Source organism: Aphelocoma coerulescens (assembly GCF_041296385.1).
Source record: "Aphelocoma coerulescens isolate FSJ_1873_10779 chromosome Z unlocalized genomic scaffold, UR_Acoe_1.0 ChrZ, whole genome shotgun sequence".
Taxonomy (NCBI): domain Eukaryota; kingdom Metazoa; phylum Chordata; class Aves; order Passeriformes; family Corvidae; genus Aphelocoma; species Aphelocoma coerulescens.
Window position 1 is genome coordinate 58666401 of NW_027184085.1, and position 14278 is coordinate 58680678.

The 14278-nt window shown below is 37.6% G+C and overlaps 1 protein-coding gene across 3 annotated transcripts in view; it reads right to left on the reverse strand.

The window, feature by feature from the left end:
* Positions 1-14278, reverse strand: part of HSD17B4 (hydroxysteroid 17-beta dehydrogenase 4) — a 64454-nt gene that overhangs the window by 19730 nt on the left and 30446 nt on the right. For all 3 annotated transcript variants that reach the window (XM_069001093.1, XM_069001096.1, XM_069001095.1), the window contains exon 18: positions 3038-3107. In XM_069001093.1, the coding sequence (XP_068857194.1) occupies positions 3038-3107 (70 nt within the window). The remainder of the gene's footprint in view (positions 1-3037; positions 3108-14278) is intronic.

Here is a 14278-nt window from a genome sequence, read left to right on the forward strand (position 1 = left end):
TGCCAGAGTCTGTTTTTCTTGAGCTCTAAACAACTTCTCTCATAGCACCTACACAGCACAAAATGTTCTCCCAAGGGACAACAGCTGGGAGGAAAAAAAAAAGGCAAAACCAACCAAACAAAATAAAAAGAGGAGACAGGAGAAAGTCTAGCCTGCAGAGAAATGGAAGATGAAGAAGAGACCACCATCAAGACAGAGATAAAAAAGCCACAAGGAGTCCATCCTAGCTTTGGCTGGGATATGAATTTTCTTCGCTAGTAGCCTGTACAGTGCTGTGCTTTGAATTTAGTGCAACAGTAATGTTGATAATACAATGAGGTTTTAGCTGTTGCTAAATAGTGCCTAACATAAGCAAAACATTCTTCAGCATCCTATGATCTGCCAGCAAGCAGATACACAAGAAGCTGTGAGGGAGCATAACTGGGACTGCTGACCTGAACTGGCCAAAAGGACATTCTCTATCATAGAACATCATGTCCAGGATATAACTGGGGGAAGCTGGCCAGGAGCCACTGATCATGGCTCGGGGATGGGTTGGGCGTAGGTCAGCAGGTGGTGAGGAATTGTGTTGTGCACTTGTTTCTCTTGGGTTTTATTCCTCGGTTTTTGTCTGTCATTTCTATTATTATTAGAAATAGTAGCAGCAACATTAGTATCATAATATTTTTTTTTGTTTCAGTTATTAAAGTGTTCTTACCTCAACCCAAAACTTTTACCTTTTTTCCTCTCCAACTCTCCATCCCACTGGGAGTGGTAGTGGGGGAGGAAAGAGAAGTGAAGGGAAAAAAGGGGAGGGAAGGAGAATGAGCAAGTGGCTGTGTGGTTATTAGTTGCAAGCTGAAGTTAAGCCATGGAAGACTCAATGCCGGAAAAGATGGGAATTCTGAGACCAAAGGAAAGACAAGGGTAGCAGGTGAGAAAGAGAAATTCTGACCCATTAGGTTAGAAGACACAACAGAAGGACAGGTTTAAAGGAATATGAGTCTGTTTCCTCACTGTAAGTATTCCAGCCTTATCATTCTGTCATTTCTTTCCTGTAAAATATTTGAGTATGCACACTTTTAATAGCACTCTCCTTTGTGTACAATGGGCACTGTTCTGAAAGCACAAAGCTACCACGCAATTTTAAAACTGATTACTGCACTATTGTTACATAATCAGTTTTCAGTATCTCTCATTCAGAATGTTGTAGTGACATCTAGCTCTTTAAAAACTCAGTTCAACACACCATGCAAGAATCAGAAACCAACCACTCTATTCAGAATTCAGAAACAGCCAAATATATCCAATTCTATTTTCCCAGTATTTTCTTTATAAAACTAATGCATACTCAAAGAAAAATTCCATAAGTTATTCAAGTTATTTTGTATCTAGACTAAAACAAAACCAAAATAAATGTTGCTTTCACTTCGTAGTATCTGGAAATACAAGATACAGGAATATAAACAGGTGTTTTCACGTCATATATGTCTTCTGAAACATTACCCATGGGAAGTCTTAACAATATTCCTGGAATGACCTGAATTCATTATGCTGAATGCTTGCTTCCAGTGCACACTGGTGAGAGCCAGTAAAAGAGAACATTCACAGAGATTGTTACACGACAAGAAGGTGTGTGAATATGCCCAAAGAAAAAAAGCATTCGCATACCTAGAAAAAAAAAAATCGTGGAATACCTCAACAGTCATATCTTCTTTGATTGTACTTGCATTTAGTGTAGGTAGGGTACTGTCATAGTTCCAAAATCCAGTGCACCAGTTTTATGTTGAGACAAAGGGACACCTCATCTACAGAGTTAATTTCATTTTCCCTAAGTGCCAGTGCTCTTTGTGTGAGCAGGTAGAAGATTTTTACTCCTCTTCTTTTGTAAGTTTTTTAAAGTATTATTATCATTATTACTCAAAACACTGGGTTTTCAATTATAAACATGTATTTTTCACCTCCATCACCATCATTAACAAACCAACATCATTAAAAAACAGAATGGTTTAACAAACCGGGGAAATCTCTTCAAGGACTCTAGTATTTGACAATCATTACTTAGGAACACAAATTTACGTAGATTTATACAAAACTGAGTTAACAAAAAATTAGTATGCATTTATGAAAGGAGATAATTTGCCAGAATATGTTAAGTGTGATCCGAACAAGGAAGCACAGCTCTGCTCTGTTTATCTTAGTAACAACACCATCCAGTGATACTTGCATATTAAAAAGAAATTCACCAGAAAACTGCTGACTAATTATTACAGATTAGTAGTTTCATGTAATGTTTATGATGATACCATACATATTCAGGAAAATTTCTTAAGTAAATCAAATTGCTGTCTGCCTGGAATAATCACACTCTACTACTTGCAAGGCCTGAAAAGAAGTCCGAAAAAATAACTTTACAACAGGATGTTAGGAAAACACCCTTTTTCAGTAATTAGATCTCTTCAAGAATTAGTGCAGCCTCTGATGTGGTGCTTTGGCATGTTGAATTATGCAAATGAACAAGCTAATGCACTAGCAAGAGGTGCAGCTAAGCAATTTTATAGGAAAGAAGTGCTAACAAGCTCCCTCTCTCCTGCCCTCCTGGATTTATTGGGATTGAGAAGATACACTGAAGAACAAAGAGCTCCACTGAGACCCACATAATCTCAAAATTATTTAGATGGAAAGAACTATATATCAAAGAATTTATGGGATTCCTTCGGAAGCTTTGATAGTCAATTATTTCTGCTTGTGAAACAGACATTGTAAAAATAGGATAGTGACAATAAACAAGATCTAAAGGAAAATAGGTAGAAAGTATTTTTCCATTGTAAGTGAAGTCCAAGCACCATTCCCCATTTCTAGCTACAAGAAGCAATGCTTCAAACTGAAGTGTCACGCAGAACTTTGAAGATATTTAATGGTGACTCTGAGAACAGCTATAAAACAAGCACTGCTTTTTCCAGGTTGTTAAATATGTACATAGTGAAATATAGATTAAAAATACATTTACATTATCCTTCATCCAAATATGAACACAATGGTATCTCCCTCAGCTCACCTCCAAGAGCAGCAAAGCTTGGATCCAGATGTAAAGGATTCCAATCCCCACTCAGACGATATAAGGCAGCCTGCAGAAACAGAGAAAGAGTCAGAACAAGCAGGAGTCAGAACAAGCAGGAGCCACCTGGAAATTCATGACAGATTAAGAAATGTATCACAATCTATTTTACTCATTATATACTCTACAACAAAGCAGGTAAAATGGAAAATAATTACTACTGTACAGCAAATTGTCAAAGCTCTAGGGAAATGTGCTAAGAACCATGTGTGGTCTTAGTCCATAGGAAAATAATGCAAGTGCTTAATGGGAGGAAGAAATAACCTACTCGGCTGAAACACAGATCCACCTTCACTAAAATTCGGCAACAGTGAAGCAATGCATTTTCTAGAATTTGTTCATGGGTTCTTCAGCTTGAAGTCTAATTTTAAAGAGAGTTTTCCTTGAAAAATTTATCCACAATGTAAAACAGAAGTATATATATGACTTTTTTTTATAACACACACACACAATCATGTTTTTCCAACAACAGATTCATCTTACAGAGATCAGAAATATCCTTAATTTTTTTTTTTCCTTTTAAATTGTGATACACTTCTCTTATAGCAGATTCATGGGCAGCTGACTCCAGTATCAAAAACAAACAAACCCCAGAGTAACACCCCAAACTTTCTAGAAGACTTCTGCTTCATGTTAAATATTCTCTTTCATTACTACAAAGTAGAGAAATACAGATTTAGTGCTTTTTATATACTGTGAATGTGAATAAACCTGAGAAACTATGAAGAATATGGCTACTGTACTTCAGGTATCTGTCCCTGTGTAGCTTTAGTGTTTTCATTATCAAATTTGTATTTGCTGTACATGCAGAACAGCCAGCAGTCCATCTTATGAGAGATATCAAAAGCCAACCTGTGCATATTTCTGAAATAAAACCTTTTTCTCTGGTCAACAGATTACAGTGAAATCCAGTGACTAAATTATAGAGGAGAACTCTCTAGTAAAAATTTCCCAAAAGTACAGAGAAAATCAGTACATCACATTAACTAATGAAGATTCCAAGAATTTAGCAGCTTAGTTATGATGACATATACAAATTGAACATGGATTTAATTGGAAAAAGCTTTTAAACTGAAAACAAATTGTATTTTAGTCAAGCACATTCTTGGCCTCTGGAACCCTTTGTCAATAAATATTTTTTCCCAGCATTTTGAACTAGGACTACAAAAAATTGTTGCATTTATCCAAATGAGGGTAAACTGCACTAAATTCTGTTTGGAGGAAAAAAGATAGCAGATTTCTCAAAGGGAAGAATGAAAGAAAAAGATTCCCGAAAGGAAGAATTTTCCAGTATATGTCTAATGCTGTTTTTCCGCCAAGTCTGAAGCAGACAGTGTAACTAGAGAAGTTTCGAACTCTAAAAAATAAAACAGATGGATTATGGTTTAAAACTGTAATTAATCTGTTGATATTCGGGTCATTTCTCCCCCTAACTACAGCTTTAACACCAAGCTCTACCTTCCTCTTACTTCTCATAGCAACTTGCAGCAATACAGCAATTGTTTTGAGCCTCCATTAAGGTGGAATGTAAAGAACTCGTCACTGCTCTCTGTAAGAGTTGGAACCACGCATTAAAAACAAGAAGAAAATCCTAAACTCCACCATACCATAAGCATGCAAATCTTAGAAAGGCAAACAGTAAGCTAATACTCCTCCATGGCTGTTTACATATCCTTTGAAACACTTTTCCTTTTGGAGGAAAAAAAGTATCAGTAGGATAACATCAGTGGATCTCAAATTTCTAACTGTAATTTTACTTTTGCCAAAAAGGTGTATTTATTATAACATCTTTTTTTTTTTTTTTTTTTTTAATTACCTTCTAATTAATCCTATAATTTATTAGGAAAATAGTGAAGACTGGAAATTTCATGTTAGTGTAAGACTGAAGTTCAGTTGGGTCATTTGACATTCTAAAAAGGACCAAAGAGAGGGCAAATAATTTGCTGAATATATCAAAGTTAGATCCCTATGAAAGAGATTTTTAGTAAGGGACCCATAGCTTCTTTGCAAACAAGTAAATTTAAAACTGACAATCTAAAAAGAATTCTTCAACAGAATTCTGTGAAGTAGGTTATCCCCCTTCATTACTAAATTTTTATTTCAAAAGAGTCTAAAATCTAACAGCAAATTGCCACTCAAGAATTAGAAAAAAATGCCAGATATTAAATTATTAAAGGATTTCTTAGCTAAATTAAAATCCTAGGGTCTTTCTTTCATTCTTCAATTAATTTGAGTTTTTACAAAAACTGTCAGGAAGCTATTTTCACAAAAGAGCTGTTGTAATAAATTTTAGTTCTAGCTAAATAACATTTAGTTGCAGTACTGGAAAATTCAATTTATGTATCATAAAAAGAAGACAAATTTCTGTGTTAAGCCCAAAACCCAACTTAAATCTAGCTATGCAGCTGTTGCTTACTAAAGCTGTAATAAGAACTAGCCATTTATTTAGAGTTATAATAAGCACTACTTGGGAGACAATACCTTTACCAAATGCTTTTCAAAATTACTGTAGTAAAAATATTTGTTAACAAGTATTTACTAACAAATTTGTTCACAAGCTTTGCTAACAAAATAAATGTAACAAAAAACAACTGTGTTCAGAGAATTAAATGTAATCAATGTATTTAACTAGAAGTTAAGTATGAATCTGGGAAATGATACTTGTCTTTTTATATTTTCAATAACTACAGTGGCACTGGTCACAATTAAAAAACACATGGGCAGAACTGAATAAAACAGTTACAGTAGATTTTTTCAGATCCAGTGCAGCCAAATCAGGTCTGCCAAGAAATTTCTTTTACCATGATCTTTGGTAAACCTTCATTATATAAACTACAGTCAACATGAAAACATGAAAACTAACTGTTTTAAAGCCTTATTAGCTCTACTTTCTATTTTCCTCCAATAAGGACATTTCACAAGTGATAGCATTCGGGGGAAGCGGGGGGGGTGGGAAGGAAAAACCCAACCAACCAACCAAAGATGCATCCTTGGAGGATTACAAGAATTCATTTATGTGGAGCATTAGACTGAAGTCAGTCATAATATGGTTAAATTGTTCTCCAGTTAATAGCACAAACTGTCAAGTCTCATTTCCTAACAATTTAGGAGTTCTGCCAGACTACAAAAGAAAAGGCGATATCAAACCTGTCAGTGCCAGTTTTTTAGTCTTCCTGCAGATTGTAATAAAGGTCAGTGGTAAAGCTAATGAAAAAGGAAGCCAACTATCCATGTATTTTCCCTTCTAACTGGGTAGAAAAATAGCTCTACCCAAGAGCTTATCTTACCAAGTATATGTGTGTGTATATATGAATACATGTATGGACATGGACACATATGTATTTATACTTTATTTATACTATACAGCTTAAAAAGTAGTCAAGCCAACTCGTGAAGAAAAAACAGCAACAAAATCCTCTGCATGTGCCAGTGAGCTCTCATTCACATCAAGAACAGTGAAAATTTCCAGTTAAACTGGAAGTGTTGATGCTTCAAGGGCTCAAATTTAGCACAGTACTTAAGTAATTCACTGTACATAAAACCTCCCCACCCCACACTATTTATGTACTTTCTGTTTGTCCATATCAAGCATTTCTCAAATTTAGTATCAGCTTACATATTCTGACAGAGACTTCACAAAACATTAGTAATTTTTCAGTAGCACAGCAAATATACAAAAAGCCTTTCCCTTAGCAATGCTTCTCTTAATTAAAAAGGACAAATCACTTCATTTTGGGGAACTTCAAATGGAATAACAATTTTTATAGCTTTTACTAAGATATGCATAGATAAGGGGAGGTAATAAAGTTGGCAAGGAAGACCATCTTGTTTAAACAAATTGACTACCAGACTAGTACCTTTTCTTCTTTTATCACCTTAGCACACAAAATTCTACCATAGTCCAAGCCCTCAACTATTTGTCAAAATTGCCATGATTAAAAAAAATTATATCCTGATCTTCCCAACAGGAATAAACATAGAGGGCTGAGGGTTATATAAACCTTGACATTAGTATCATAACATGTAACAAACTTTCAAAGTAATTACCATTACTGACTACACAATGGTTCTGAAAGTACCATCTTTGTACACTGGAACTTCTAAACAAATGAGGAAAAGGTTATCAAATCCTAGCAAAGGCTTCACATCCCTTTGTTTGGCTTGTATCATCCTTTGTTATTTAGTACTTTTCTTTCTGTTATTCTCTCCATATTTGTGAACCTGCATAACATCATTTGCTCTATCACAAAACAAATTATTTATGCTACAAATAGATAAAAAATCACCTGAATGTCTCAGGAGAAGGCTCTTTTGTGCTATTGCCTGAAGTTCACTTAAATTTATGCACTTTCAGACAATGCTGTACTACAGTCTGGACAGAACAGGATAGAAATCAGAATTTGTTCTACAACCATATTTTGATGGCAACTATGTCATACCACTCCCTGTTGCACAAGGTCTTCCAGTTTCTCCCGTTTGTTGCCCATGTCCCGTGCATTGTTGTAGATGCACTGCAGCTGGACTACTAATCCCACCACCTTTTTGTGGGGGAGAAAACCTAATTCCTACATTATGCTCTCAAGTGTTTCCATGTTTTCTAACACATCAGTAACTCTTCTGTCTTTGCTGACACAAAGATTCCATCTCCACTGAGACAGCAGACTAAAGGACCTCACCAGCACACCTTCCCTCAAATACTGACATGTTGCCCTCGTGCTTATCTCTAGTGACACTAGTTTTACCCTGTTCCCCCTTCAAATCTAGTTTAAAACTCGTTTAATGAGCCCTGTTAACTCCTGTGCAAAGCACTTTTACCCCTTTGAGACAGGTGTACCCCATGTGTTGACAGCAAGCCTGCTGTTGTGCAAACTGACCCATGATCAAAAAAGCCAAAATTCTGCCACTGACACCAGGCTCAAAGTCAGCTATTAATCTGTTGGGTCTTCCTGTTTCTTCCCTCATCATTCCCTGTGTTCTCTAAAAACACAAATATTTACATACGCTTAGGATTAAAACACATATGAAGACTATACAACAAAAGATGGCTTTCCACAGGTAAGGATTCACATTTCAACCACACAGAAGCTTGTAAGGGTCTTATCACACTATCCTCAGACATAAAGCAAAGCCTCATAATAATGGACCTGCTGGAAACAGACAGAAAACATTTCACAGAAGATTTTGGCTTACTAATGCCTTAGGCATTCATTAAATGCTTCCCACGCCTCTCTTTCATTCCAAGAATTCTTTTTAGTAAGTTTTTATTGTAAAGTCCACCCTTTTACAACAAGCTAGATTTCTGCATAATTGTCTTCACAGTTCTTTCCAGTTACATTAAGAACTGTAATTTTAACTGAGTTTGACACAGTGAAAACCTAAACTCAGGTAGCTGCAGTATGAGCAGGACTGCAGGACTGAGAATGACTCAGGAAGGGAAGGTGACTCCTGCAGTCTTTTTAACAGGATCCTGATAGCACTACTTCGAACAGGGCAGGGGCCATTTATTTTCTCCTCTTTCAGAGAAAACAAAAGATAATTGTATGTTTGAAAAAAACCCCAAACCACTAAAAACCAGCAATTTTTCACATCCTGTCAATCCGTGCTAGATTTATGCCTGGAACAGAAGGCTTTACATAGGGTTTTTTTGATTAGTCTAGGTATCATTTACTGAATCTTTCTCAAAATCTCTGAATAAGTAAAGAATCATATTCAATAATATAGATAATGTGTGTATATATATGTATACGTGTCTCTTTCCTATGCTACTCACTGTATCACATCCAAAAAAATCACCATCCGATGTTATATGCCATTCCTTTAAACATTCTTTGTACAATTACAATGCCTCAAACATTTAAAAACATCCCTGCTTTATAGATTAGAAATTACAAGGAAAAAAAGTTGTAATTGTAAGCAGCAGAAACAAATTCCAGCTCTCCAACACAACATTTGAATGCCTTGTTTTCTAAAGCACCTCACACTTTTGATGTACAGTGTACAAGCTCAGAACACAGCCCCTGTGGATTTCAATTTCAGCCTGCGATGCTCAGACATCCTCCTGCTAGTCCTACTCCCAAATTTCATCTTCCAAATTTTATCATCTAATCCTGTCCTACCAGTCACTGATTCAGGAGCACCCATGTCTGAGTGCTTTGGGGTATCTGGGCGACAGCTGCCCACAACCAAAGTACAGAAAATCCATTGTCAAACAACTGCATTTTCAACCAGTCTCTAACCATGAGATCATTTTCCTCTCATAACTCCTTCTCAGAACGTAACTTCTTGCAACAAATAACACAGGAAAACTGTTCCTACACTGTCTCAGCTCATGCCTACAGCTCTCTCCTTGCATGTGGAACGAGTTCCTGAAGAAGAGGGAAACAAGCACACCATTCCATGCCTGCATCACTGAAAACTGTATTGCACTGCTTTAAAAACTGTATTAAACATTGCACACAAAGCAGATTGAGACTACAAAAACTGCAACCTTTACTTGGAATTTTTATCTTTTTAGATATCTGTAACACTTAAAACACTGTCATGGTGTCATAGGTTAGCAAGCTGAGTCTCGGAAGGGATGTTCTCCTTACAGCTTCCTCTATGACCTGACAGAACCTATCAGCGGCCAGTTTAAATATGGACAATTCTTTAAGCCACTTAAAGTTGTGACCGCCTCTGTGATGCACACTTAAGAGTAGGAACCCTGAGGCAGATGCTCTCTCTCTTGTTTCTGGTGCTGGGACAGGTGGCTGCGGGCCCCGTGTGGGGGCCAGCGGGCCCGGCCCCTGCTTGGGCCAGGCTGGGCCGGGCCACGGCCGTCCTGGAGCCGATGGGTCCTGTTCCACCCACGGAAGCCCCCCCACAGCCCTGCCGTGGGCAGCCAGAGAGGCTCGGGTCCCCCCCGGCCTCCACTGTGATAAGAAAAATTCCAGCTGCAAGGCCGAGGTGAGATTAACCCTTTTAGTGCTGTGAAGAGCTGAAAACCTGAGGGAAGAGAAAGACGAGATGCTTAAAGCTGAAAGTCTGTTGTGAAGCTATGATATATCAGAGTATCCCGTTGTAATTTCATTAAGATATGGGGGGTGGAGTGTTCAACTCGTAAGCAAAAGCACCTGCGCTGAGATAGGCAGATGCTGACGCAGCTGTAATTTCATGAGAAGTTTGGACAGGGAGAGATGGAAGCGATGAGGACTTTGGCTCCAAATGAGAAAGGAGAAAACCTCCATTCCTAGAGATGCTCCCAGAGATAGTCCTGAAGATGAGGAGGACCCTTTGCTCCAAACGGGAAGGAGGAGGGCCTCTGTTCTTAGAGATTAAATGCTCCCAGAGATGGGCGAAGAGAACTTTTGTTTCTGAACGGCTCAACCTTAAAATTGTACCCCAAAAACTTTCAAGAGTGGACCCTCGAAAGCAGTTGCAGGAAAAGCTGCAAGTCGGGGGAAGGGACTCACATCGCGAGCAGAGAGACTCCTCTTCCTAAATGGACTGAACAATATTTGGAAGTGGGTGGCTGTCTCGGTGTGATACTGTTTTCATAGCACGAGCAAGAAGAGACTTCTCTTTCTAAATGGACTGAACAAGGTTATTATGGAAGTGGTAAACAGACTGAGCATCTTAAGGGCTGTCTTTTTACACCGTCAGTGGGAGAAGGGAGGAAGGTGGGGGGAAGAGGAGAGTTCTGAAGGTGTGGTATGATTTTTTTTCCTTCTTTTAGGTCTGTTAATAAACTTCTTTATATTCTTTCTAGTTTGGCACCTGCTTTGTGTTTCTCCTACTTCTTATCTCACAGAAGATAAACAGTAATGAGTATTTTGGACCAAACCACTACACTAAATTGGTGTTTCCGCCCGGTTACAAACCCAACCCTACACATGGTTTTCCAAATTAAAGCAACTTAAAAACGACTGGATATAAATAAAGTCCTTCACCAGACTAGTATTAGGCTCAGTTTCATCAGCTCTAAAGAAGAATTTTAAAATTCTTGAAAGAAAGAATGGCCAAACTGCCTGATGCTGGAAGACTCAGAACAAAAGTACTGTGTGCTTGAGATACCCAAATTGCATAGAAAAGTTGCTGTGGCAGAAATCCCCACATGATAGCTCACATGACGCTGCATTGCAGAGTCTTAAAGGGGTCACAGTTGCATTTACACAGCTGGTTCAAAAGCATTACAGGCTGAGACACCATGTTTTTCAAAGCCTGCCTAAATGGTCCTCTTTACTTTTTTGTCATGTCTATTTCTCTGTATCGATATAAGTAACAAGCACTCAGAATTCAATGCAGGAGAATGCTTCAGTGAAATATATGATACGGTTGCAAGAAAAGAGAATTTTTCTACTGGCAAATATTTTGTAAAATTACTAGATGTTCTATTGAGATGAGCTGACATTAACAAAAACTTGAAAGTCCTGCAAACTCCACATATTACAGCTTTAGTTTTGCCATATAGCAAACAAAATAGGTAGCTTTGAGAAAAAGGTGAGAGAAAACAGAGAACAGTAAAACTGAAATGACTTTGTGAAAAATTTCATTCTATGCACTACTCTTATGCTGTTTATTTGTTGTCACTACACGCTGAATATTATTTCTGACATTTGAAAAGAAAGAACGATTTTTTGGAAGGAAACCTGTAGAATATCAGAATGCTGTGAGTTTTTCCATGAGCAAACACAAAAACCCTCTAACAAACCACAGAAAGTCCACAACAAATTCAAGAGACCTTATTTGTTTTGTTCCTCAAAAGTGACTTGCATTACTTAAGGTATTATCCATTTTAAACACGGCAGCTTACCTTGTGTGTCATCAGAAAATGAGTTCCCAAGAAATCACTACATTTAGGAAGAGATTGAAAGCTATATGTAGACAAAATTCTCCAGAGATACAGGTCATTCCCTGCCAGTTATTTTTCATTGCATTAGTAACCATTCAGCAAAATCAGTTTGATTGATTAATTTTAATTTAAGCCCCCAGTTTGAAAACCATCAGGACGAAAGCTCTGTATCTACATTAAACATTCCCTATAGGGTTGAAATTGAATGATTCATTCCTTGCTAATGGCTAATAGTCAAACACCCTCTAGACGTCTTGATCTTCTGTCAGAAGGTCTATTTTATTCAAAAGATTTATGGCAGTGTGTCTAGTAAAGCAAAGCTCAGGTTATAGAAAGAGAACAAGACACAAAAGTATCACCACACATGCACATCTCTACAGGGCAAGATGGAAAAATTGTCATCTAGTTCTTTGCAGAAAAACTCATGAATACAGAAGAAATATTTTATGTCCTTCTTCAGCAAGATGCAATTTTAAGCCTTAAAGGCTTTTAGAAGACCAGATACTTCTAAATTTTTCTTAATCACTTTCACCTTTAAGCAGCTTACATCACGGTACTGCAACTCATTCCTAAGCACTGGCTGGAGTTTAAAGAACTTCCCAGAAATGGGTGCAGATCTAAGAGGGATAAACATATATCATACCTCCTGCTATGATACCACTAACCAAAAGGATTACTTTGTTCTGTCAATGGTCACATAGCAAAAGGATTTTTCAAGGAACTGTAGGTGGCTGTACCCTCTCTTCCACTGAACACACGGTGATGGGCAAAACCAGTTATTTGGCCTTCCATTCCCAGTATCCTCTTCACTAAGCAGTGCTTCATCTGGTCTGACCTTCCTCTTGGAAAAAAAGCACTGCAGTAGTTAGGAATGAAAAAACTTTCAAAGTAACCACAGTCATTATGTCCAGTGAAAAACAGGTGTGTAAGTATTTCTAAAATATGCATGGAAGTCTATTGATCAGATGGTTTACTACATGATCATGATATGAAAAGTTAAGGGGGAAAATGCCAATTATGAAGAGCAGTTTAGCCATGTATTTATGGTACGACAAAAACTGAATGTCACTACTATCACTGGACATTTGTACCATTTAAGTTAAGTCAAATTCTATCTGCAAACTGACTCGTCCAATCTCTTATACTCTGTACCAATAGTTGAATGGCAACAGTCATTTCTGCCAACACACTTTTCATTTAAACACTAAGACATTCAGAAACTTTGAAGCAATTTGTGTGCCATCTTCCATTTTTTTAAAGAAGATTTTGGGCAGTTATGTGTCATTCCAGAGACACACAAATGTAAAATCTTGGTAAATGTAAAGCATTTTCCCAAGCTGTCGTTCACATGAAAGTCTGTATCTGCCCATGAAGTTCCCGAGTGCTACACATTCCCCCCTCCTGTATACCCCTCCTGTCATCATCACTGAAACACAGATGCTACTGAATAATTTGGTACATAAGCTTTCTTGAGATTATCAAAGTCCACTGGCTCTATCTCCTCTAACTGGAGAATAATTCTCTTTATACATCTACCTGTCAGAGAAGATCTTAAAAAAAAACAAATGAAGTGGCTACTCTCTGATACTTTTATTTCCAAGAATCAATTTTGCAGTAGCAAAGTTTCCCAAGTTCCGTGTTACAGTGTCATTACTGTCTTTTATCTCATGAACTTTGAGCATTTTACGCACAACAACAATTCTGGACATAAGGGTTTAAGGCTCAGAAACTAAAATTACTATATGAACAAGGCAATCATAAACATCTTGTGAAAATTGATGGACCTGAAATCAATTCCAATATAATCATGCAGTGAAGAATCTTTATAACATTCAAAATAGTTTTAAATACTGGACCTTTAGAGATGCTGTATCTCATCTAAAAAAGGGGCAGCTGCTGTAGAGCACCTTCCACTACATTTAGCCACCTCTCAGGAAAAAAGAACTCCCTCACCATTCCTGCTCCTTGCTCACCCTGGCAATTTTCGATGAAGCCTGTTGAGAATTAGACACCTGTACCTCCTAGACCAATGCTGTGAATTTTAGGATGCAGCTAGCACATCAGTGACAGAATCAGAAATGCTGATCTTGGCTCTCTTTCCCAGCTGAAGTAGGGCTAACTTGGACTTCAAGCACAGGAATAAGCTGGATGAGACTTAATTACTCCAAATATAACCAGAAAGAGCCACCTGCTATGACTAAGTTGCTTTTCAAAACACCACTCAGTGTCCCAATGTTGGTAGCTCCACACTTTCCTTTCTTGTTTGTCTGACACCTGCATGTTTACCTTGAGAGAGGTCATATTTTCTTGCACAGGTTTCTGCCTGGCGGAAAGCAGATGCCTGTGAACCA